Source organism: Aegilops tauschii, chromosome 3 (assembly GCF_002575655.3).
Source record: "Aegilops tauschii subsp. strangulata cultivar AL8/78 chromosome 3, Aet v6.0, whole genome shotgun sequence".
Taxonomy (NCBI): Eukaryota; Viridiplantae; Streptophyta; class Magnoliopsida; order Poales; family Poaceae; genus Aegilops; species Aegilops tauschii.
In genome coordinates this window covers 327992109-328017292 of record NC_053037.3, presented here as the reverse complement: position 1 = coordinate 328017292, position 25184 = coordinate 327992109, and the positions used below count along the sequence as shown (strand labels likewise).

Below are 25184 nucleotides of genomic sequence, written 5' to 3'. Positions count from 1 at the left end.
CCGCTTCCAGTGACCAATCCCTTTGCAGTAGAAGCACTCAGTCTCAGGCTTAGGTCCAGAGTTGGGCTTCTTCACTTGAGCAGCAACTTGCTTGCCGTTCTTCTTGAAGTTACCCTTCTTCCCTTTGCCCTTTTTCTTGAAACTAGTGGTCTTGTTAACCATCAACACTTGATGCTCCTTCTTGATTTCTACCTCCGCAGCCTTTAGCATTGCGAAGAGCTCGAGAATTGTCTTATCCATCCCTTGCATATTATAGTTCATCATGATGCTTTTGTAGCTTGGTGGCAGTGATTGAAGAACTCTCTCAATGAAACTATCATCAGGAAGATTAACTCCCAGTTGAGTCAAGTGGTTGTGGTACCCAGACATTTTGAGTATATGTTCACTGACAGAACTATTCTCCTCCATCTTGCAGCTATAGAACTTATTGAAGACTTCATATTTCTCAGTTCGGGCATTTGCTTGAAATATTAACTTCAACACCGGGAACATCTCATATGCTCCATGACGTTCAAAACGTCGTTGAAGTCCCGGTTCTAAGCCATAAAGCATGGCACACTGAACTATCAAGTAGTCATCAACACGCGACTGCCAGGCATTCACAATGTCTGCAGTTGCTGGCGCGGGTGGTACACCTAGCGGTGCTTCCAAGACGTAATTCTTCTATGCAGCAATGAGGATAATCCTCAAGTTACGGACCCAGTCCGTGTAATTGCTACCATCATCTTTCAACTTAGCTTTCTCTAGGAACGCATTAAAATTCAAAGGAACGGTAGCACGAGCCATTGATCTACAACAACATGGACATGCAAAATACTATCAGGTACTAAGTTCATGATAAATTAAAGTTCAATTAATCATATTACTTAAGAACTCCCACTTAGATAGACATCCCTCTAGTCATCTAAATGATCATGTGATCCATATCAACTAAACCATGTCCGATCATCACGTGAGATGGAGTACCATTCAATGGTGAACATCACTATGTTGATCATATCTACTATATGATTCACGTTCGACCTTTCGGTCTCAGTGTTTCGAGGCCATATCTGCATGTGGTAGGCTCGTCAAGTTTAACCCGAGTATTCTGCGTGTGCAAAACTGGCTTGCACCTGTTGTATGTTTTTTAGAACGTAGAGCTTATCACACCCGATCATCACGTGGTGTCTCGGCACGACGAACTGTAGCAACGATGCATACTCAGGGAGAACACTTATACCTTGAAATTTAGTGAGGGATCATCTTATAATGCTACCGCCGTACTAAGCAAAATAATATGCATTACATGCAATCAAAATATGTGACATAATATGGCCATCATCATCTTGTGCCTTTGATCATCATCTCCAAAGCACCTTCATGATCTCCATCGTCATCGGCTTGACACCTTGATCTCCACCGAAGCATCGTTGTCGTCTCGCCAACTATTGCTTCTACGACTATCGCTACCACTTAGTGATAAAGTAAAGCAATTACATGGCGATTGCATTTCATACAATAAAGTGACAACCATAAGGCTCATGCCAGTTGCCGATAACTTTTACAAAACATGATCATCTCATACAACAATTTATATATCATCACGTCTTGACCATATCACACCACAACATGCCCTAGAAAAATAAGTTAGACGTCCTCTACTTTGTTGTTACGTTGTGACGTTTGATAGCACACAAGGTGTTCCTCCGGTATTCGGGAGTTGCATAATCTCATAGTCAGAGGAACATGTATAAGTCATGAAGAAAGCAATAGCAATAAAACTAAACGATCATTATGCTAAGCTAACGGATGGGTCTTGTCCATCACATCATTCTCCAATGATGTGATCCCGTTGATCAAATGACAACACGTGTCTATGGGGAAACTTTAACCATCTTTGATTAACGAGCTAGTCGAGTAGAGGCATACTAGGGACAATCTGTTTGTCTATGTATTCACACATGTACTAAGTTTTCGGTTAATACAATTCTATCATGAATAATAAACATTTATCATGATATAAGGAAATATAAATAACAGCTTTATTATTGCCTCTAGGGCATATTTCCTTCATGCGTATTGTTTCATTGATAGAGAGTATAGAGAACAAAGGTTGCCGCTTAACCGCGTACACAAGATGGCGTGGGTAAGGAAGCAGAGAGCATAGGGAGAGGGTGCTCAGCCTCAATACAAAGGGTTCATGTTACAGGGAGTATATTGGCCAGGCCGGTGGCACCCGCTTGCGCCCATAGACGGGCCTCTCGCTTGATGTCGCGGAAAAGCACCGTGTTGGAGGGTTGTGCACCGTCGAAGACACAAGCATTGTGTTGCTTCCAAAGATGCCATGCCGTGAGGATGATGATGGTGCCGATGCCCTTGCGCAGACCTGCAGGGGAGCTGTCGATGGATTCAGACCACCAGGTGAAGAAGGTGGCCGATTCGTCGGGTGGAGTGATCGTCGCTCGGCACCAGGAAAGAATCTCGTGCCAGGTGATCTTAGAGAAGGCGCAACCCACAAGGAGCTGGTGCAGGCTCTTCGGTTCCTGAGAGCAGAGGGAGCAGTCAGGGTCGTGCTGGATTCCATGGCGCGCGAGGCGATCCGCGGTCCAGTGAGGCGAGCCAGATGAAGAACTTGGAGTTCAGGGGAGCCCAATTCCGCCAAGTGAGTTGCCAAGTGGGCAAGGAGGTGGAACCCAGGAAAAGAGCTTGGTAGCAGGAACGGGCCGAGTATTGGCCGTTGGCCGTCCATCGCCAGATCAGCCGGCCTAGTTCTTCGGATGTGGCATAGTTCTGGAGGAGTCGCCAAATGTCCATGTATTCCAGGGTTGCTTGGGGCCCCAAGGCACCACGAATGTCGGAAATCCAAGAGTGGTCGTTCATGCCATCGCACACAAGGCGCTGCTTGCGGGCGCGCTTGGGGACCAGGGCTACCAGGGCTGGTGCACGCTCCGCAATGGATTGTCCGTCGAGCCAATGGTCGGACCAGAACTTGGCGGTGCGGCCATCTACGATAATCCAGGAAGTCGTGGCTCGGAAGAATTGCGTGACAACCGGATCCCTAGGTAGGTGGAGTTGAAGCCATGGGCGGGAGGCATTAGTAGTCTAGAGCGAGAGCCATCGGGTGCACAGCGCGATGCCTGTTCGGTGTAGGTCGCGAATGCCGAGACCTCCAAGAGCGAGGGGGCGGCAGATTCGAGCCCAAGAAACCAGGCAGGCGCTGGCCTTGGCATCCTTCCGGCCGTGCCACAACAAATCCCGGATGATGCGGATGATTTTCTTCAGAATTGGGGGGTTGATGGCCATGGCGAGGAGAATATGCACATGCATGGCAGAGAGAACGTGACGCGCCAGCGAGAGGCGCTCGCCAAGGGAGAGCAACGATGCCTTCCAGGTAGCCAGCTTCTTGGACATCCGCTCCACCAGGGGGAGAAGCATCGAAGAAGGGGCCTTGCGGATGGAGAGAGGTAGCCCGAGGTAGGTGATAGGGAAGGGTTTCACCGGGCACGCCATGGCCGCGCCGATGGCCTCACAGGCCGCGGGGGAGCACTGGACCGGGGAGGCCGAGCACTTTGCGAAGCTGGTCCGCAGGCCAGTGGCATCGCCAAAGAACTGGAGCGGCTTGCGCACAACCTCGAGCTCCAGGGGGTCGGGATGGCAGAAGATGACGACGTCGTCGGCAAACAAGGAGATACTCGAGGCGGCGTGCCGAGGTGTGAGGCGACGAAGAATGCCCTTGTTGACCGCTGCCTGAAGCAGGGAATTGAGGGCATCAATGGTGATGGCGAAGAGCATAGGTGAGAGTGGGTCACTGTTGTGGATTTGTCACGGCATATGTCCTAGTGTGAGGACTTGTCATGGGGCCAACGCAACTAGGTAGTAGCTTGAGAGGGGTTGATCGGGACGAGAGATGTGTGTAGATCGTTGAAGCGGATTAGCACACGAGACAAGATTTAGACAGCTTCAGGCCCCGGGAAACATCATCCGGTAATAACCCTACATGCTGTTTGTGGCTAGGTCCTATTCAATATGCTCATGAGGGAGTTGCTGTATAAGTCGGCTCTCCTCTATTTGTATCTAGCCCTCGAGATTATTTCACCCTTCTTGGGGTGCCTTGCCCCTCCTTATATAAGTTGGAGGGGCGGGTTACGTGTGGAGTCCCAATAGGATTAGGACTAGTCTATTTTCTAATACAAGCCGGATACAAGTCCGGGTCTTGATTCCTTGTAAGGGAAATATTCCTCATGCCTTTCCTCTTAAGCTGACCCACCATAACATAAGCCGGCCTTCTGAGCCTTGGGCCTTGTCATCCATCTGAAACACCTGCTGGGTCACCAATGAGTCACCAGGCCAGGCCGGGTCATCAGTGAGTTGCCACTCTTCGGGCGGTTTACCAATGGAACACCAAGTCCCATCCGGGTCATATCTCCGGCCGGGCATACCGCGGGTGTATATCCCCGACATTAGCCCCTAGTTTAATTTGGATTTATCCATGTTAAACTGATCCTGATCATCCTTAAGTCCTTGTTATTTTGTTCTTCTGGAAAGTCCGGGTCAATATACCAACTTCATAGTTAATTTGCTTGTGGAAGAAATATTGTAAAAAAGAATCCATTTGAGTCAGCCTTCAATGCTCTGACTGGACAAAAATATTGGTCTTGAAATATTCAACTGATATTCAGCCGGCTTAAAGATGTAGATCTTGCCGATTTATGATTGCCAAAATTGCCGGGTTATAAACAGACGATGCCGGGTCATGATTGTTGCTGACACCGGGTCATGTAATTGACTTTCCTGAGCTATCCAAGCCAAAACTAAGAATATGATACCTGGTTTGTTTCAAAGAACTGAGAACTTGAAGATGTTCCTCCCTTATATTCATATCACCTGTAGCCCCCAAGTCTTAAGAGGGGAACGTAGTGATAGCTTTAAGACTTGCTTCAACATAAATATCGCAACCTTGAAGAAATCCGGGCTGTTCATCTCAGTCAGTAGTCATAAACTGAATATTTCACATATGTAGCCCCCAAATATCGGGTTGTCTTGCTTGTAGCAACCTGGGACTTGTAATTGCCTTATGCTCATAAAAACTTCAACCATTGTCGCCCCCAAGGGCCGGGTCGTTATGCAATAATGAGCAGGGACTCCTGCAGATTTGATCATATAGACTTGATGAGCAAAGTGTAGCCCCCAAGGGCCGGCTCAGTAAGACAATACTGGGCTGGGACTTAGCAAAAAGGAAATAAGGTGAACTCATCTTCCTGAAACAACCGAGTCTATTGTCAATGTGATAATTTGAAAAGCAACTTGCATTAGCCCCCAAGTGCCATGGTGCCTGCTTGCAGCGACATGAGACTTGCATACTTGATATAATCTTGATTTGAATAATGTAGCCCCCAAGTGCTGGGTCGTATGCCTGCAGCAACTTAGGGCTATTCCTTCCATTGTAGAATAAATCATATCCATTGATAAAGAAATAATAGCCATTGCGCCGAAGCGACTTTGAAAACCTCAATCATAATACTGGCTATTGATAACCAAAAAATCCAGCCATGTTGAATATTCAAGATTTGAATAATATAATCCGGTATGAAAACCTCAATCATTCAATATCATAATGAAAATCCAGCCAAGTTTTGGCTATTAACTTATTGACAAGTAAATCCGGAGTTAAATACATGGTGGCTCTTGGCCGGTGGCAACTTAATGTGCATCCATTGTACTCCGGGATGTAACCCGGCGGCTTATAGCCTTTGTAAAAATCGGGAATTAATAACCCATCCATGGCGGCCCATAGTCATGTCCATTTTTTTAAATGATCACTTTGGTGGCTTATAGCCTCAATAAACTCAATATGGAGCAATATAACCCAGAGCTGGATAATCCGACAATAGTTTCAGATGGCCAGATGATGGGTTTAAACGCAATGATTCATATGAGCAATAGCAGTATTCTTACTTATGTCACTACAAAAAAAAGACACATCAGTGACATTTTGGGCCGAACGAATTTTTTTGTCATACATATGACACTTCTATGACGATAATTGTGACAAAACCCGGTATCATCATAGATGTGGTGGGCTCCTACTTCTATGATAAAAAATCATGACAGAAAATGGGCTTTTCATCCTGGGCGGGCCGGAGACGCAGCTGCATGACGTTCTCTGGGCCGTCCATGACGGAAAAAACCGTGGTAGAAGCGAGGGGGAGGAAAATTTTGGGGAGTTCCCGATTACGGTGGGAGGTCGGGGGCCGAGCGATGCGCGTTTCTCTCATACATGTATGCGCGTGTGTGCGAGGCGTTGGCTCTAACTAAACCCAAGCGAGGCGTTGGGCTCTAACTGAACCCGAGCGATTGCACTGCAGGCTACGCGTTACTGAACCCGAGCGATCGATCGATGGCTGTTAACTGAACCCGATCGAGCGATTCCTTCGCTACTGCTGCTAACTGAAGCCGATCGATTGGATGAACAGTGAGCGTTGCCGGGGGGTTGGATGAACAGTGAGCGGTGGCGTTGCCTCTGGATGAACAGGACCCCATGGTGTGGAGGGCTGGATGAACAGTAGACGGTGGAGGGGTGCCCGTGGAGGGGTGGTTGAACAGGACCCCGTGGTGTGGAGGGCTGGATGAACAGTAGACGGTAGAGGGGTGCCCGTGGAGGGGTGGTTGAACAATAGCCGGTGGAGTAGCGCGCGGTGGAGGCTGGATGAACAGGAGCCCATGGAGGCTAGAGGAGGTCGACGGTAGCCCGTGGAGGCTGCAGGAGGTCGACGGTGGAGATGAACAGTATCCCGTGGAGTCCCGTTTTGCGGTACGCCACACCCCTCCCAATGAACAGGACCCCCGTTTCGACCGTAGGAGGTCCGTTTCGTCCGTTTTGCGGTACGCCACACCCCTCCCTATCAACAGGACCCCCGTTTCGACCGTAGGAGGTCCGTTTCATCCGTTTTGCGGTACGCCACACCCCTCCCGATCAACAGGACCCCCATTTCGACCGTAGGAGGTCCGTTTCCTCCGTTTTGCGGTACGCCACACCCCTCCCGATCAACAGGACCCCGTTCCGAACGTAGGAGGTCCGTTTCCTCCGTTGTGCGGTACGCCAGGCCTCGTTTCCATCGCCTATTCCATCCAAGCCCTCCCGATGAACACGACCACGCATTCCGTTCCGACCCGGCCGGTTGGCTCCCACGCGTTTCGTTGCCTCCCGATGAACACGACGCATTTCGTTGCCTCCCCATGAACACGACGCATTCTGTTGCCTCCCCATGAACACGACGACGACGCTGTTTCTCCGTTCCGACACAGCCATGTACACGAGCCCTGGCCGTACATATGGGCGAGTAGGCGTTCGAGACCCCGCCCGTATGTACACATATGTGGCCGTATTTTCTTTCTTGCACCCTGGCCGCTGTACGTACGTGTACATGCTACGTGCGCGCCTCTACTATGACATGTGCGCGCCTCTACATCCACCAGTATATATGTACGTACACGTTCGCGACCAGAATGACAACGCTACGTACGCTTCGACCAGGTGGGTCCCGACTGTCAGGCACTTCCTTGCCTGTGAAGATGTAGCTGGTGGGTCCCAGCAGTCAGGGGGCGAATCATTTTTTTGCCCGGACGCACTTCCTTGCGTGCGAAGATGTAGCTGGTGGGTCCCAGCAGTCAGGGGCAAACGTTTTTTTCATGAAATACGGTGGCCCGTCCGGTGGGTCCCCACAGTCAGGTGGAGGAATAATTATTTTGCACATAATAAGGAGGCACTTCCTTGCTGCGGCCGTGGACCCAGCTGTCAGCCTCTCCACGTACAGTCCACGTCCGATGGAAGCCGTTCCTTGACCACGTTGACCACGCCGCGCCGAGAGCACCAGGGCGGTGGACGACGGCGAGGCCTAGGAAGGGGACGACGCGGAGCCGGGGAAGACGCGGCAGTGGATGCCCACACGTAGAGGAGTACGAGGGTTCACTGGTTTGCTGCGGTGTGAGGCTGCCGTCGCCGCAGAATAACAGGGGGTGTGGGTGAGTAGAGGGATGGCCTAGCCAGCGGTGGGAGTAGTAGGGGGCGGCGAGGCCTCCGCCGCATCGCAGCCGGCCACGGGAGGCAGGAGCACGAGGCACGACCGGCGCTGGTTTGGGCGGCTGGAGCAAGAAGACCAGAGGTTGAAGAAGCACTACGGCCGTTGGATGGACATCGTACGGTCACCGGAGCTAGAATCGTGCATATTGACTAAGTTGACAAAGCCCTCCGTCCCCGTCAAGTTAGTAGGCCCACAAGTCAGCCGGCCACTATACTGGGTCCCAGCTAACAGGGGGAGTATTCATTTTTTTGTGCGTAATAAGGAGGCACTTCCTTGCGTGCGAAGATATAGCTGGTGGGTCCGAGCTGTCAGCGGCGATAACGTTTTTTTCATGAAATACAGAGGCCCTTTCGGTGGGTCCCTGATGTCAGGTGGAGGAATCATTATTTTGCGCGTAATAAGGAGGCATTTCCTTGCGTGCGGCCGTGGACCCACCTGTCGGCCTCTCCACGTATAGTCCACCTCAGATGCATGTCAGTCGTTGACCACGTTGACCAGGCCGCGCCGAGAGCGCCAGGGCGGTGGACGACGGCGAGGCCTAGGAAGGGAACGACACGGAGGCAGGGAAGACTCGGCAGTTGTTTCCCACGCGGAGGGGAGTATGACTGTACGAGTGTTTACTGGTTCGTCTGCCGTCGCCGGAGAATAACAGCAGGTGTGGGTGAGTAGAGGGATGGCTAGGCCAGCGATGGGAGTACGGTGGGGCGGTGAGGCCTGTGCGGCAGCACAGCCGGCCGCGGGGAGGAGGGAGCAGGCAGTCCCGCCGGCGCTTGTTTGAGCGGCCGGAGCAGGAAGAGCAGAGATTGAAGAAGCACGACGGCCGTTCGATGGACATCCAACAGTCACTGTTGTGTGTCAACCTTTTTTTAGGAAAGCCTCAAATATGTGGAAAACATCATACAGCCCATCTGCCATTATTTCTAATAATTTACAGCCCATTTGCTAATTCTTAAGGTTTTTTTGAGCCCATATTCTTTTTGTTAGCATTACAGCCCATATTGTGGCCACGGTTAAAAAATTATACGAAATTTGCATATTTCGGTGCGGTCCGAACTGTTTTTAATCCCAAAATTTCGACTCACATTCAAACTGATTTTAAAAATAAATGTATATCAATATAAAATCCAACAAATTCTCCACGCATAAAAATTAATGTAATTTAAAATCTTGAAATGAAAAAAAGATATTTGAAACTAATTGCCGGTTTGATGTGTTTTAAAAATGTACAGCCCATTTCTCATTACTGATAGGCCATTTTCTTGGCCAACCGAATGAAGCTTTCCTCGTCTTGAAAGATTTGCAGCCCAACAGGCCTGACAAAGCGACTTACTTGGCAAATCACAAAAAAACTGGGTTGTGGCCATGGACCCAGCTGTCACCCTCTCCACGTACAATACTCTTCCTATGGAAGTCGGCCGTTGACCACATTGACCACGCCGCGCCGAGAGCACCAAGGCGGTGGACGACGGCGAGGCCTAGGAAGGGGATGACGCGGAGCCGGGGAAGACGCGGCAGTGGATGCCCACGCGGAGAGGAGTACGAGGGTTCACTGGTTCGGCTGCGGCGTGAGGCTGCCGTCGCCGTAGAATAACAGGGGGTGTGGGTGAGTAGAGGGATACCCTGGGCCAGCGGTGGGAGTAATAGGGGGCGGTGAGGCCTCCGCGGCATCACAGCCGGCCACGAGAGGCAGGAGCATGCGGCACGACCGGCGCTGCTTTGGGCGGCTGGAGCAAGAAGACCAGGGGTTGAAGAAGCACTATGGCCGTTGGATGGACATCGTACGGTCACTGGAGTTAGAATCGTTCATATTGACTAAGTTGACAAAGCCCTCCATCCTCGTCAACTTAGTAGGCCCACAAGTCACCCGCCCACTATGGTGGGTCCAAGCTAGCAGGGGGTATTCATTTTTTGGTGCGTAATAAGGAGGCACTTCCTTGCGTGCGAAGATATAGCTGGACCCAGCTGTCAGCCTCTCCACGTACCGTCCACATCCGATGGAAGTCGTTCCTTGACCACGTTGACCACGCCGCGCCGAGAGCACTAGGGCGGTGGACGACGGCGAGGCCTAGGAAGGGGACGACGCGGAGCCGGGGAAGACGCGGCAGTGGATGCACACACGGAGAGGAGTACGAGGGTTCACTGGTTCGGCTGCGCTGCCGTCACCGCAGAATAACAGGGGGTGTGGGTGAGTGGAGGGATGTCTGGCCAGCAGTGGGAGTAGTAGGGGGCGATGAGGCCTCCGCGGCAGCACAGCCGGCCACGGGAGGCAGGAGCAGGCGGCACGACCGGCGCTGCTTTGGGCGGCTGGAGCAAGAAGACCAGAGGTTGAAGAAGCACGACGGCCGTTGGATCGACATCGTACGGTCACTGCAGCTAGAATCATTTATATTGACTAAGTTGACAAAGCCCTTGGTACGTCAACTTAGTAGGCCCACAGGTCAGCTTCCGAAACGGTGCGCCCCAGATGTCAGGGGGAGGAATCATTTTTTGGGCGGGTGAAGCTAGAATATCCGAGATTGAAGAAGAAGCACGGCATCCGTTGGATGGACATCCAACGGCCACTGCTGCTAGAACCGTGTGTTGACTATAAGTTGACAAAGCCTTGCATACGCGTCAACTCTGTTTTAAGGGGACGCGTCAACTTAGTAAGGCCAGAAGTGTGTGGCAGAGAACTTATAGCCCATTTGAGATTTGTAAGAATGTGTAGCCCATTTTTGAATTCTAATGGAATTTACTACAACCCATTTACAGTTTGTTAAAATTACAGCCCATTTCAACCAACCGTTCAAAACAGAATTCAATAAAATTTCCCACATTTTGATGGGATCCGAAATATTTTTATCTTGAAATTTCTAGTCAGATTAAATACAATTTCAATATAAATTTATATTACGTAAAAATCCAACGAAACATTGCACTCGCAACAATTAATGAAATTAAAATTTTCAATATCCAAAAATAATATTTTATAAAGTAATCATGTGTTTGGTGCATTTTTTTATAGTTACTGCTCAGTTTTTATAATTACATCCCATTTATTATTTCTTAAAGCCCATTTTCTTGTTAAGCCTAATGCATCCCTCCTAGGAAAGATTTGCAGCCCAGCGGGGCGGAGAATAACAACTTGACCTTTCCTGGGTATTCCTAAAAAAGTATAGCTGGGCTAGCCATTTTCAGCTTGAAAAAAATTAATATCTGGGCTGGATATCTGGCCTGGGCTAGACGGGCCACAGCCCGCCCAGTTAATACCTGCAACGATGTTTTCGTTGTTGTTCAGAGGACAAAATATAATATCTGGGCTAAACATCGAAAAACTCTGCAATGCTCACACCTCAAAAACACAAATACTGCTCGAGCTGCTTGGTCCCAGCTGTCGGCCGCTTCTTGTGCAATTCTCTCGTTTATTGACTACTACATAGGTTGACAATGGTGTGGGACCGTGATGTCAGGAAACCAGGAGGAAGCAAAATAAATTATATTTATATATATATATATATATATATAAAATAAGGAGGCACTTGCGTACATGAGGCTATGGTCTTGGTGGGCCCCCATTGTCATCCTCTCCAAGTAAAGTCATCTCCTCGCCCGCGCGCGCTTTCCGCCCGAAACAGTCAGCGCCGCCCGCCCCGCTTCCCGGTGCAGGCGATTGCTCCGCCTTCAAACGACACAAGTGCCGTCTGTGCATCCATCTGCCGCCCACATTAATGATACGCGGTTGCCGAGGCGGCTACTCCGGCGCCACACGTCCGTCCCTCCGCCCGCCCACCATTGCTATATAAACTGCTGCGCCGGCCATAGCCGCAGTCATCCGCATCCGTTCCCTTTCTCCTGTCCACACCACTACTGCCCACCATGGCTTCCTCGCGCTCTAGCGCTCTTCGGGACGGGCGGACGACGGACCACAAGGAGATGGCAGCCATTGCTGCCGACCGGCTGGCCGGCAGGCAGCCGGAGGACGACGACGTCCCAATGGAGAACATGGTAGTCGACGATCCGGCGCCAACCCCCTCCTCCGCGCCATCCTCGCCGGTGCATTGCACCATGACCATCGGCGAGGCCCGTGCCCAATATATGGACAGGGTGAGGCAGATGCGTGAGGAGCAATTCCGGGAGGCGCAGGCCGACGCCGCCTACAACCACCATCTCCTCCAGGAGCACCTACAGGCGGAGGAGCAGATCGCCGCGGAGCGGGCGGAGCAGGAGGCGCTGCTCGACTCGTACCGCTCCGCCCGCAAGGGCCGCCTCGAGCGCTGGCGGTACCGCATGCGGGTGGCGGAGGCTGCGGCCGCCTACAAAGAGGCTAGCAAAGAGGGCGATGAAGCGGGCGAGGCGCTGTTTGGCGAGACCAAGGACGAGGCAGAGGACAATGCCGGCTCCGACGAGTCCCCGCTCCGCTGGCGTCGACGAGGCCCTGCTCCGCCGAGGCCTCGCAGCACCAACAACGAGGCAGAGGACACCGCCGGCTCTGCCGAGGCCCCGCCCCGCCAACAACGAGGCAGTGGAAATCGCCGGCTCAGCCGAGGCCCCACCCCGCCGGCAACGTGGGGGAGGATTTCCGCCGCTCCGCTGAGGCGCCGCTCGCCGGCAAGGAGACAGAGGACATCGCCGGCTCCACAGAGGCCCCGCCCCGCTGCCAACGAGGCCGCGCCACACAGAAAACGAGGAAGAGTAGAACACTGTAGGTCGCCGCCGCTCAGGTCCAAGTAAGGCCACCGCTGCTACCCTCCGGTTGAAGCCAAGCTAGGCGGGTTGACCATTGACGGCCGGTTAGCTTCTTGGCGGCGACGTGGAGTCGGAGAGCTGCGCTGGAGAAGAACGCTGCTTCTACTTAACTGCTGGTGCAGTTGGCTGACTGACACGTGGGCCCTACAGGCCACATGTCAGTTACGCAACTGCACCTGCAGTTAAGTCACTGAAGCTTCTGTTCGGCTCAGCGGGACACAGGTGGGTAGCTTCGGTTAATTAATTATACCTCCAGCGCACCCCTTTTTAGTTGAAGAATGTATGAAATATAATGAAATCCGGCATGTTTATATGAAATCCGACCGTGTATGAATGAATTTATTTCGATTAGTTCGAGTTCTTGTATCACTGGCATTGTATGAACATGCAAAACAATACGTACTAGCATTATTCCCAGGGTGATCACCTCGTTTGCAGCAGTTTCACATGTACTCCCTCGGGTCCTTTCTAGTCTGCATACAAGTTTTGTCTGCAGTCAAAGTATCTCTACTTTGACCAATCTTATACAAAAAAGTATGCACTTTCACAATGTGCGAAGTAAAAAGGAACAGAAGGAGTACAAAGAGTTTGAGCAGCTTTTTAGCGTTTCTGTACATTGCAATCAAACACACAGGCCTGGCAATTCATAGAGAACATTCAAAACAATCGATGATTATGCATCTCAGCGACTCACATGTCAGAGGCAATATTTACTTCACAACTAAAGAATAAAGAAAAAATTGATCGACGCTGCTGACAGCAAAGGGCGTCCCATTCGAAAATATCAAACGCATGTCTTGCTAAAATCAATGAGCAAAATTTGACAAGGTTGTCCCATTCCAAAATGCAAATGCCTACGATTGTGGAATGGGCAGAGTTTGCCATCAGTTCGGACATTGACATGGCACCTCGTGCTAAATAAACCAGCTGTTCTTTTTGTGCAGTTCCACCAAAATCAACCAAATTCGCGCGTAGCTTGTATGATTTCGCCTCATATGTTGCAACGCCTTGAACTTATCGGCACCTCCTTTCTTGTGGTGGAAATGAATGATTCAATGTATTCATGAACATTTTGTGCAGTTCCCATTGTAATCAAGCTGAGCACCCCTGTTTGCACAAATACAAAAAAGTGATTAGTATAAAGCAAACTGTACTATGAATTGACAGTTTCAACAGGCACATACATGGTCCATGTAGAGCACACTTTTAGAAAAATGGAACTCACCAGAAAGAATCCTAGAACAACATTGTACTCGCGCATCGTAGCAAAAAAAGGGAGATTTGTCAGTCCTTCTGAGCTGAAGTTAGTTTGGTCTTGTGGGGAGTAATGTAACCATCCTTCAACTTCTCCTTCTGATGAGAAGATAGACAGGGCTTCTTCATCCTGGCATAATCAGAACTAGTCACTTCACGTACTCCATATTCTTCTTCAGAGGAAGATGATCCTGTTGTGCAAAGGCAAGGGGACTACTAAATGCTAGCATCCCTGTTTGCTCGAAAAAAAGGAAAGGAAATATTTAAAACAACACAGATGAAGCACTTCTCAAGGACAATACCACTTTTTCATGACAGTATCTAAACAGTAGCACAACACCAGTAGAGATGACAAAGCTCAATCATATGGATGAAATCAGTGGGCGAGTACCAACCTTTGTCAGGAACCATCTATTGCTATCTACGGTGGTGGCCATGCTTACTATATACTCCTCGATTAGTTTAATGTTTCCAACATCTTCTTGTGCAGTTCCACTAAAATATATGGTATCTTCAAAGAAGATCCCTGTTTGCACAAGTAGAGATAATTACATATTACATTAAGAGTGGCATCAAATCAGTGGCAAAACAATTGCTCGTTCCAGCCATAACAATAAATTAAGATGCAAAACTATATCATTACTTGTGTCATCACAGTTCCAGTGCTTCATTACAGCACCGGGAGTTGATTTTTGTTTTTCTTCCGCTTGTTCTTCCCCTTCATCACTTGGTTCAATAACAGACAAGCTTCGCCTTCAATTTATGATTTGACATGTCAATTAGGGAGCACAAGTATAGTACTAAACTTAATTTTCTGATGAAAGTGGCAAAATACAGGCCAGTAGTTGTGAAATATCCTTATCTTACCTCAATGGGATATTACGGTGCACATACAGATTGGAAGTCTTGTCTCCATTTGTGCAGTTCACTAAAATCAAGCAACATTATCGTACAAGTAGCACAACATATGAAAGCACACTGCAGAATCATGTGAAAGAAGGCTAGTACTGACCTCTCATGATGCGGAATTCAAACAACTCACAAGAAGAAGATCTGAACCAAATTAACGGATAGGAAGTAAGATCTCCTCTTGTGCAGTTCCACTAAGATCAAGCAATCAAGCAACGTTGTCGGTGTGACATTTTGGTTGAACTGCACAAAACACTCTTAAAACAAAAGTGTTTTGTGCAGTGCAACAAAAGGTCACAATGGCAACGAGGTGAACTAGATAACCCTGTTTACACAGAGGTGCAAAGGAAACAATTAGTGGTCAATAACGGTGGATGACACAGAAGCCAACAAAAAGAAGCATCTACCTTATCTAAATGGGAAAGAAAGCAAGACAGTAGCATTTCTCAAACGGTGGCATTGATTAATATTAACATAGAGATTATATTAACAATAAAATTCGTTAAACATGTAATTTGCTTTTAACTGTGGCATTGCATCAATTTTCCAGCGGCATTATTAGAGGGTGTTTGTTTACAGGGACATTTTGGTGTAGGGACTAAAAAAACTCCGTGTCAGTCCCATCTAAACCAAACAGGAGGGACTTTTAGGGACTAAAAGTGGGCATTTGGGACTAAAGAAAAAGACCCCGAGGGAGTCTTTTTGGGACTTCTTCCAACAGTTGCCCCTGCCACGCATCGCACCTTGTCTCTATCAGTTCATTACTAGGGGTAACATGGTCTTTTAGCATGTCATTTAATAACCTCTAGTCCATGTTTAGTCCCTGGAACCAAGCAGGTAGGGACTAGGGAGTTTTTAACCAAACAGGGCCTTAGATTAACAACAGCTAATGAGTTGCACGGGACAGTGGACGCACCAGCACCATGTGCATCTACCGATGTACTGTGGTCATGCACAGTCGGTTGCAACAAAGAACAAACAACCAAGGAGCATATTTGTGTTGGTCCTAGTTTTGTTATCTTTAGACACCTTTCCCTATGTGAGCGCAGCAAATCTAGTCCTGCTTAAACTCTACAGCCTTGTCCCTTCCTTTCCTTTTTGAACTAGTACTTTCGCCCCTTCCTTTCCTCTTTGAACCACGTCCTAGATTTATGCGATACAACTTTCCCCACTACTTTCCCCCATTCCTTTCCTCTTTGAACCACGTCCTAGATTCATGCTATACAACTTTCCCCCTTCATTTCCTCTTTGAACCACGTCCTAGATTCATGTTATATACAACTTTTCCCACTACTTTCCCCCACTCCATTCCTCTTTGAACCACATCCTAGATTCATGGTATACATGTAGCTAGAGCAATGCATGTGGAGTAAGTAAATTATACCTTAAGGTTATTGGGGCGTGGTTCGGTGGGCGATGGGACGGCAGCGAAGAAGAAGGGGTCGGAGGCCCTCCCGCGCTGCCGCTGGGTGGAAAGTGAACAGGTGCGCCGGTAGTCCCTTGCCGACAGCGACAACGTTAAGCCTCCTTCCCTTCCCGGGGGACGGATCCTGCCGGCTCTTTGAGCAGCAGTGAGGGGAGAGAGAGGCCAACGAAGTCTTGTTTAGATCTGGAGAGGGCGAGAGAGTGTGAAGAGAGCAACTACAAGTGCTGAGGCTCCAGCGGGAGAGGGCGAGAGAGTATGAAGAGAGCAACTACAAGCGTTGAGGCTCCAGCATGTATATATATACTGGAGAGAGAGTGTGAAGCATGCAAACCCTAGAAAACATTTTGACCAGTCAAAGAATCCTCCTGGCACAAATTATGCTCAAGTGTAGTTATCGAACCCGAGACCTCAAGTTTGATGAGCGAACAGGCTAACCAGCTACACAACCCTCCCGTTATGTTCAACGAGAGGGGAATAACCTTTTATACATTCCTGCATTCGTGTGACAAGCATGCCGTGTTTTTGTGTGTGTGTGTGGGAGTCATTGGGATTTCAATCATAATCGTGTCATGTGGCTTTGGTGGTAAGACTATCCACAGTGGTGTAGAAATAATGTAGCCTTAGTGACCTTACCTCTATCCACGTAGTACGTTGGGTCCCACCAGTCAGAGGGCGAAACAAACAAATTAATAAGAAGAATTAAAAGCGCCAGCGGTGTATCTTACCTCACACATCTCGCTACTGCTCGGGAACACTGTCCAATTGATCCCTCTGTTCGCTCATGTACTATTTTAAGTGAATCCTTATTATAACATGCACACAAATTTTGGGCACTTGTATTCGACTTAAGTCAGTGTGCCACCGTATCTCGTATACTTACTACTCCCTCCGTCTAGGTGTAATAAGTCACGTTAGAAGGTGCAACGGGACCAAGGTGCGTGTGTGTGTGTGTGTTTAACAGCATGTGTGTCTTAGAGAGAGCGACAGATCGACCTACTCCTACAGAGAGATGTTGTGTAGTGTAGTACGATTTTAGCCGCGAGAGTCGGTGCATCCTCTCATTTCCGGGAGTGTCCGGTAGGGACATGTGGACAGCTGCCACGCCCGCTCCTGACCAGCCTGGCCTACCCAAAGCCCCTCCATCGTCCGCGCGCGCTTCCCGCCCGAAACGGTCAGCGCCGCTCCAAAGAATCGTTGCCGCATTCATGCTCGGGCAGAGCGGACGCGAACTCTCACTGGCGCAAGAGTGATGGTTGCTTCGTCCGTTCAACTTACTGCTGGGTCTATGTGATTTGACGGCTCATTGGTCTTTATTACTGAGGTGGTAGGATTGCTGGATGTCCCACGCTTTCGGCGAAAGGAGGTACTACTACTAGATTACAATTTTCTCCATTCTTACAGCGGAGGCGTGCAAGAGCAGTGAAAACACACAGGCTCAGTGATTACATGGCCCACCTCACACTATCACCGTGCGACACCTAAATCTTTACATAGTACTCCCTCCGTTCCTAAATATTACTAGATGAGTCCCCGCGCGTTGCCGCGGAACAACGGTATATCTCTCTGCGCAAAATTATCGATTTCATAGAACTTAAAAAAACTCTATAACCGCATGACAAATGTGGTAGCCAAACTAAATAAACTCCCATCATCATTTAGATCATCCCACGTAAGGAAAAAAGATCAGCCAACTCCTACTGCATAATGGGATTATATTTTTCTTTTTGACATGTTAATGGGACTTAAAAGCTCACTTACATGCATGCTACCGGTGCATGCTTGCATGCAGACATGTTGATGTGATTTAAAACCCACTCACATGCATGTGCCACGGTATTTCTGCATGCCTGCATGTGGCTTAGTGCGGAGCCTCTCAACGTCTAGATCAGACGACTATTATGGACTGATTTACTTCATCTAACGGCTACATCAATTTTGATGATGTGGCTCAAGGAGAGGATAGAGAATTCCTAGTAGTGGGGGCTAGCTATTACTAGTAGATAAGTCTTTGTAGAGATTCCACTACATACGGAACAAAATGAATGAATCTACACTTAAAATGCATCTATATACATCCGCATGTGGTTCATGGTGAAATCTCTACAAAGACTTATATTTAGGAACGGAGGAAGTACAAGTATAGTACGTACTGTAATTTATCAGCGAGATAAATTTGTACAATGCTATGAAGCTTCCAGCTTCTGTTACATGTATCTTGCGGCCAAGGTTGCCCGTTGCAACATTTCATCAAATACAAAGGAGACTAACATGCATGCTATTGCATCTCAATGATTGACAGATCATAGCAAATATGTAATCCCTCCGTTCCAAAAAAAGTGTCTCAACTTTGTGCAAACTTTAGTACAAGGTTGTACTACTACTAAAGTTGACACTTATTTTGGAACAGAGGCAGCTAAAGAAAAAAACGATCCATGCAGTCCCTAGCCCTTGAACCGTGAACCCTGACCAGGCTTCAATTTGCTGGCAACGTTCGAGCTTCCTAATAAATGAAGTTTGCAACCTTTTGACCATCGGATCATTTTGTGCAGTTTCACCAAAATCGAGATGAGCATCCCTGTGGCAAAGAAATTGAAGAAGCGTGATTAGAATAAGATTACTGGGAATAGTTGATGAGACATAAACTCATCACAAATACAGTACGTAGAAGCCAGTAGAGGTATGTGCGGGGCAAAGAAGTAGAGAAATATCCACATGGAGTGATGTGGGCAGCTGGAGCAGTGGTGCAAGCTGGCTGTAAAGGGAGTTGTACCTGAGGGACGTAGCTCAACCTTGAGGAGGGCGGCGGGAGGTGGCAACTGCCCACATCGCGGCAGTGAGCAAGGGACGAAGGCAACCTCACCGGCTTTGTGAGAGAGAACGGCGGGGACCCCTGATCGGGACGTGCCGACAGTGGGTTTTCGCCGTCGGCGACGGCCACTGCATCTACACTAAGCATCCACTCCTTCCCCAAGCGGACGTGATCCACCGGGATGTTAGAGATGTGGCCACAGTCGTTTTGTGCGAGAGAGTGTGAAGAGAGCAACCCCAGCAAGCAACCGTGTAGGCTGGCCCGTCCTGACTATGTATATAGTGGAGCGGTTTCCTTTTCTCTCCATATGAACCTATCATATTGCGTACGTGCCACTGAAGAAAAAAAACTTTATTTATAAATGATGCGGCACCTACTACTCGTTCTCCTATAACCTTGCGCTTGGCATCTCCAAAATATTAACCTTGCGATTGGCTCTTCGCCTCTTCGGGAAGTCGAGCAATAATGGTAGTGCAGTATATATCGTTCTGGCTATATGAGACCGAATGAATTGCTGCACGTCCACCACGCGGGCGAGGGTCGAGGGGCGAGGGAGAGTGCTACATACGGAGCAAAATGAGTGCATCTACACTCTAAAATACGTCTATATACATCAGTGTTTGGAGTATGTACTAGTAGTTCATATTGAAATCTACTAAAGGACATATATATTCCAAACAATATGATATAATCTCTATAACCAAGGTAGTAGGGACGAGGAGTAAACGGAGGGAGTAGTAAATTTTTCTCCTCGTCCTGCGAGCCACCGCGCGCATGGGCGAGGGAGCGGGCGTAAGGCGGAGCAAGCTTCACCTCATCTTGCGAGCCACCGCGCCCGTGGGCAGGGGAGACGGCGTACTAAGCAAGCTTCTCCTCGTTCTGCGAGTTGACGAGACACATCAAAAGTACTCCAGTGTATAGAGCCTTGCCTCTAAGGTAGGCCCCACATGGTTTGCCTCTTTTTTTAACATAACACGTCAAGTCACAATTTGTTTGTTCACCCGTGGTAGACGATCCTCCCTCCACCAAGTGGACAACCAGTACACGTGCCAAATTACCACATGGGCTGCCTTTTTCGTACAGAAATGAGCTCCACCGTGTACCCGCGCGGGTGTGGTTGGGAAAGAGACGGGAGTACGTGCGTCTTGCATGCACCTCTTCTCTTCGTGCACGTCCCCCACCTACGTGGGTGTGTGTGAGAGATACAAACCGCGTTCGTGAGTGTTTTTTGTTTTGGGGTGGGGGTGGGGTGGGGGGTTGATTTTGTGAATTATTTGTGGGAATATGTGTCGATGACATCTCAAACAAATTTTTGCATGCAATGTGTGTGAAATGGAGGCCTATCCATATCATACATAGAGGGTCGGGCAATCCACGAGAAGAGAGGGAGGGGTCATAGCTATTGATAGAGTCGAAGAGAGGATCAAGTGGGTGGGTGCGAGATCGATGAAGAGAGCCATCAAAATTGTGTGTGTGTGTGCAAGTCAAAGATATAGGGCGACTGGCCTACCGGAACGTTAGAGGGCACATGTCAAGTTTGTGTGTGGCAGGGAGACATGACTAGAGCGCTCGATGTATCGGTGTGTGTGGGGGGAGGGGGTGGGGGAGGGGTAGGCAGAGGCCTAACTATAGAGGTAGAACGACTCGTATATGTGTTGAGAAGGAGAGACCCATCTATGTCTTGAGGGAGATCGGTCGACATCCATACATAACTGAAGGACGGGAAATATGATGGGACAGAGAGAGAGAGAGAGAGAGGAGAGAGAGGGAGGGAGAGGGGTAGAGTGCTGGATGGGTGATGGAGTTGCTTCTCGAAGATGGTGGGAGAGGCCTACTAGACAAACTGAGGGTGGAACTGCAATGTTATCAATAACAGTGGGGATGTGTTTCTGTGTGTGCCTGTGCGTGATAGATCTGTCGGGACACATCCATGGATGATGAAGGGGAACCATGTGTTTGGTAAGCAAACCTAACTAGATCGGTAGATCAATTGTTGTTTGTCGGAGGAAGGGAGAGACACAACTAATGAGGTAGATCGATTGACGTGTGGGTAAAAAACGAGTTATAAGGACCTAGCTAGCTATATGTATAGCGAGAGATCGGTCGGTGTACGTCCATTTGTTAGAGGCAAATAAGGACCAGCGAGACTGTGACGCCCCCGATTTGACCGTACACTAATCATGCACGCAAATGTGTACGACCAAGATCAGGGACTCACGGGAAGATATCACAACACAACTCTAAAACATAAATAAGTCATACAAGCATCATAATACAAGCCAGGGGCCTCGAGGGCTCGAATACAAGTGCTCGATCACACACGAGTCAGCAGAAGCAACAATATCTGAGTATAGACATAAGTTAAACAAGTTTGCCTTAAGAAGGCTAGCACAAAAGTAGCAACGATCGAAAAGGCAAGGCCTCCTGCCTGGGACCTCCTAACTACTCCTCGAAGCCGAACTCCATGTAGAATCATCCTCGGGATCTCTAGCTCCTGGACTCCAGCATCTGGTTGCGACAATCCGGTATAGAAAAAGGGAAAAGAGGGAGAAAAGCAACCGTGAGTACTCATCCAAAGTACTCGCAAGCAAGGAGCTACACTACATATGCATGGGTATATGTGTAAAGGGCCATATCAGTGGACTGAACTGCAGAATGCCAGAATAAAAGGGGGATAGCTAGTCCTGTCGAAGACTACGCTTCTGGACATCTCCATCTTGCAGCATGTAGAAGAGAGTAGATTGAAGTCCTCCAAGTAGCATCGCATAGCATAATCCTACCCGACGATCCCCTCCTCGTCGCCCTGTTAGAGAGCGATCACCGGGTTGTATCTGGCACTTGGAAGGGTGTATTTTATTCAGTATCCAGTTCTAGTTGTCATAAGGTCAAGGTACAACTCCGGGTCGTCCTTTTACCGAGGGACACGGCTATTTGAATAGATAAACTTCCCTGCAGGGGTGCACCACATAACCCAACACGCTCGATCCCATTTGGCCGGACACACTTTTCTGGGTCATGCCCGGCCTCGTAAGATCAACACGTCGCAGCCCCACCTAAGCACAACAGAGAGGTCAGCACGCCGGTCTAACCCTATGCGCGCAGGGGTCTGGGCCCATCGCCCTATGCACACCTACACGTTGCGAACGCGGCCGCGAGCAGACCTAGCAACCCACACGATCACGGCGGTTACGTCAAAGCGGTCCAACACGGCGCGCGCCACTCAGTCGCTGACGTCACGAAGGCTTTGGCTGATACCACGACGCCGGGATACCCATAACTACTCCCGCGTAGATGGTTAGTGCGTATAGACCAAATGGGCAGACTCAGATCAAATACCAAGAACTCGCTAAGCGTGTTATGTATCCACGAACGCCGACCAGGGCCAGGCCCACCTCTCACCTGGGTGTTCTCAACCTGCCCTGTCGCTCCGCCACAAAGATCCACTTGCGGGTACTCCTACGAGCCGACCTGACTTTAGTCATCACATGTGTCATGTACTTAGTATATAAGTATATACCCGCGATCACCGCCCAGGTGATCACGGACCGATAGTATAGCACAGCAGACGGACAAGAATGTAGGGCCACTGATGGAAACTAGCATCCTATACTAAGCATGTAGGATTGCAGATAAAGGTAACAACAGTAGTAGCAAGGATAGGCTATGCATCAGGATAGGATATCGGAAAGCAGTAACATGCTATACTACTCTAATGCATGCAGTATAGAGAAGAATAGGCGATATCTGGTGATCAAGGGGGGGCTTGCCTGGTTGCTCTGGCAAGTAGGAGGGGTCGTCAACTCCGTAGTCGAACTGGGCAGCAGCAGTGTCGGTCTCGTAGTCTACCGGAGAGAAGAGGGGGAAGAAACAGTAAATACGGAGCAAACAAAGCATCACAAAACATAAGGAGGCAAAACGCGGTGCTAGGTATGCCCTAACGCGGTAGTAAGCGATACCGGTGAAGGGGGGAAACATCCGGGAAAATATCCCCGGTGTTTCACGTTTTCGGACAGATGAACCGGAGGTGAAATGTTGCAGGTTCACTATGCTAGGGACGTGTGTTGGACGAACGGACTGCGTATCCGGATTCGTCTCGTCGTTCTGAGCAACTCTCATGTTGAAAATATTTTAATCCGAGTTACGGATTAAAAGATATGATTTTCTAAAGATTTTATTAATTTCTGGAATTTAATTAATTATTTAAATTAATTCCAAAATGGATTTATGACATCAGCATGATGTCATGTTGACATCAGCAGTCAACTGGGGTTGACTAAGTCAAACTGACATGTGGGTCCAGTGGGACCCACCTGTCATTCCCCGTTTAGGTTAATTAGGGTTTAGCTAAATAATTATTGTTTAATTAAATTAATTATCTAATTAGATTAATTTAAATAAGATTAATTAACTTAATTAATTTAGTTAGTTAATTAATTAATCAATTAAATTTATTTTTATTATTTGTTTTATTATTAATTTTATTTATTATTATTATTTTATTTATTTATTTTTATTAATTAGTTTATTTTTTTTATTTTTTTTATTATTTATATATAATTTTCTTTAATTCTTTTTTTTAAAACGTTCAGGGGCGTGGGCCCTTGTGTCATTGGCCCAAAGGCCATAGCAGGCATGGGCGCTAACGGGCATAGCCCCGAACGGGCGCTGGCCCGCGGGGGCGCACCCGACGGGGCGGCTGGCGGCCGCGGGCGCCGGTGTGCCGGCGAGCTGGGCGCGCGGGGCGGCGAACGGCGGGGAGCTCCGGTGGAGTAGCGGCAGGGCCATCGTGGGGGGGGGAGCGGGGCGACGGTGCGGGGGGGGGGGGGTGAGCGCCGGAGGCGGACGAGTGCACGGCGGTAGGTGAGCGACGAGAGCGGGGCAACGCAAATCGACGGTGGGATCGACGGGGAAGAGGGGAACGAACATGGCTCACTGGGAGGAGGTCGATGGAGAGCTCGGGACGGTCGGAGTGGCGTCGGAGAGGTGGGCCAACGCGGTGGTGGTCGTGGCCGAGGCGGACGGGGACGGCGAGGCGGCGACGTCCAGCTCGGGGGGGGAGTTGCGCGAGGGAGAGGCAGGGACGACGCGGTCTGGTGCGACGGGGGGGGGGGTGGGGGCGAGGCGGTGGCGGGACGCGCCGGGCGGCGGCGTCGCGACGTCGGGGCTCCCAGATCGGGAGAGGGGGGAGGCGAGGAGTACGGCGGTGGCGTTCCGGCGACGGAGTGGTGGGGCGGGGCAGCCCGGCGGCGGCGGGGCGGCGTCGGGCCCCGGCGTCGGGCTCGGGGGCAACGGGATCGGGGCGGCGATGCGTTGGGCGCCCCTGATCCAGATCGCGGGGGGGGGGGGGGGGAGGAGAGTGGGGATCGTGGGGGTGTGGGGTGCGGCTAGGGTTTCGGGGGGTAGAGGCCTAAGTAGGCCATGGGCATGGGCCGGCCTGGCTGGGTCGTGGCCCAGTTGGGCCAAGGGGTCCAATGGGGGGGAGGGGTCTTTGTCTTTTTTTTTGTATTTTAGTTTCCTTTTGTTTTTTTGTATCTTATTTCTTTTCTGTTTTATTTTGTTCCTCATTTTATTTTAGTTTTGTAAAGTACCAAATGATCCCTAAATTAGTACTACCACTAAACCCACTGCGATAAAAAGTTTAACACCTAATTAGAATAGTTTAACATTTTATTAATTATAAAAGGCATTTCAATAATTGTTTTGACTACTGTTTTATTCATTTAAGAGTATTTAAAGATTTTATATAAGTGTGGTTTTCTCCATCATAATTATCCATGATTTATTTGAATCCCCCCGAACATTTTAGTTTTAATATTTGAAAACTTTTATGGTTTGCTTGATTTTGAATTTGAATTCGAACCGGTTTCGAACTAACGAGAGATTAGTAACAGTAACTGAGGTGATGTGGCATCATTAGCGTGGGATCACTGTAGCCTAATTATCCGGGCGTTACAATTCTCCTCTACTACAAGAAATCTCGTCCCGAGATTTAAGAGGT

The 25184-nt window shown here is 49.2% G+C and overlaps 1 protein-coding gene across 1 annotated transcript; it reads right to left on the bottom strand.

Moving 5' to 3' along the window:
• Positions 1 to 3084: 3084 nt before the first annotated feature.
• On the bottom strand, positions 3085 to 23971 carry LOC141042929 (uncharacterized). Its single transcript, XM_073511841.1, has 2 exons — positions 23831 to 23971; positions 3085 to 3729 (listed from the first exon to the last, which is right to left on the bottom strand). The coding sequence occupies exons 1-2, from the start codon at positions 23969 to 23971 to the stop codon at positions 3085 to 3087; spliced, it is 786 nt and encodes a 261-aa protein (XP_073367942.1).
• Positions 23972 to 25184: the final 1213 nt, after the last annotated feature.

Bases quoted from the DNA above. Each gene is read 5' to 3' on its own strand.
- LOC141042929 (XM_073511841.1), bottom strand. From the start codon at position 23,971: ATGGCCCTGCCGCTACTCCACCGGAGCTCCCCGCCGTTCGCCGCCCCG. The intron at 3,730-23,830 runs GTTAGCGCCCAT...TCCCTGCTTCAG, and splicing joins GCCCGTTCGGGGCTATGCCC to GCAGCGGTCAACAAGGGCAT.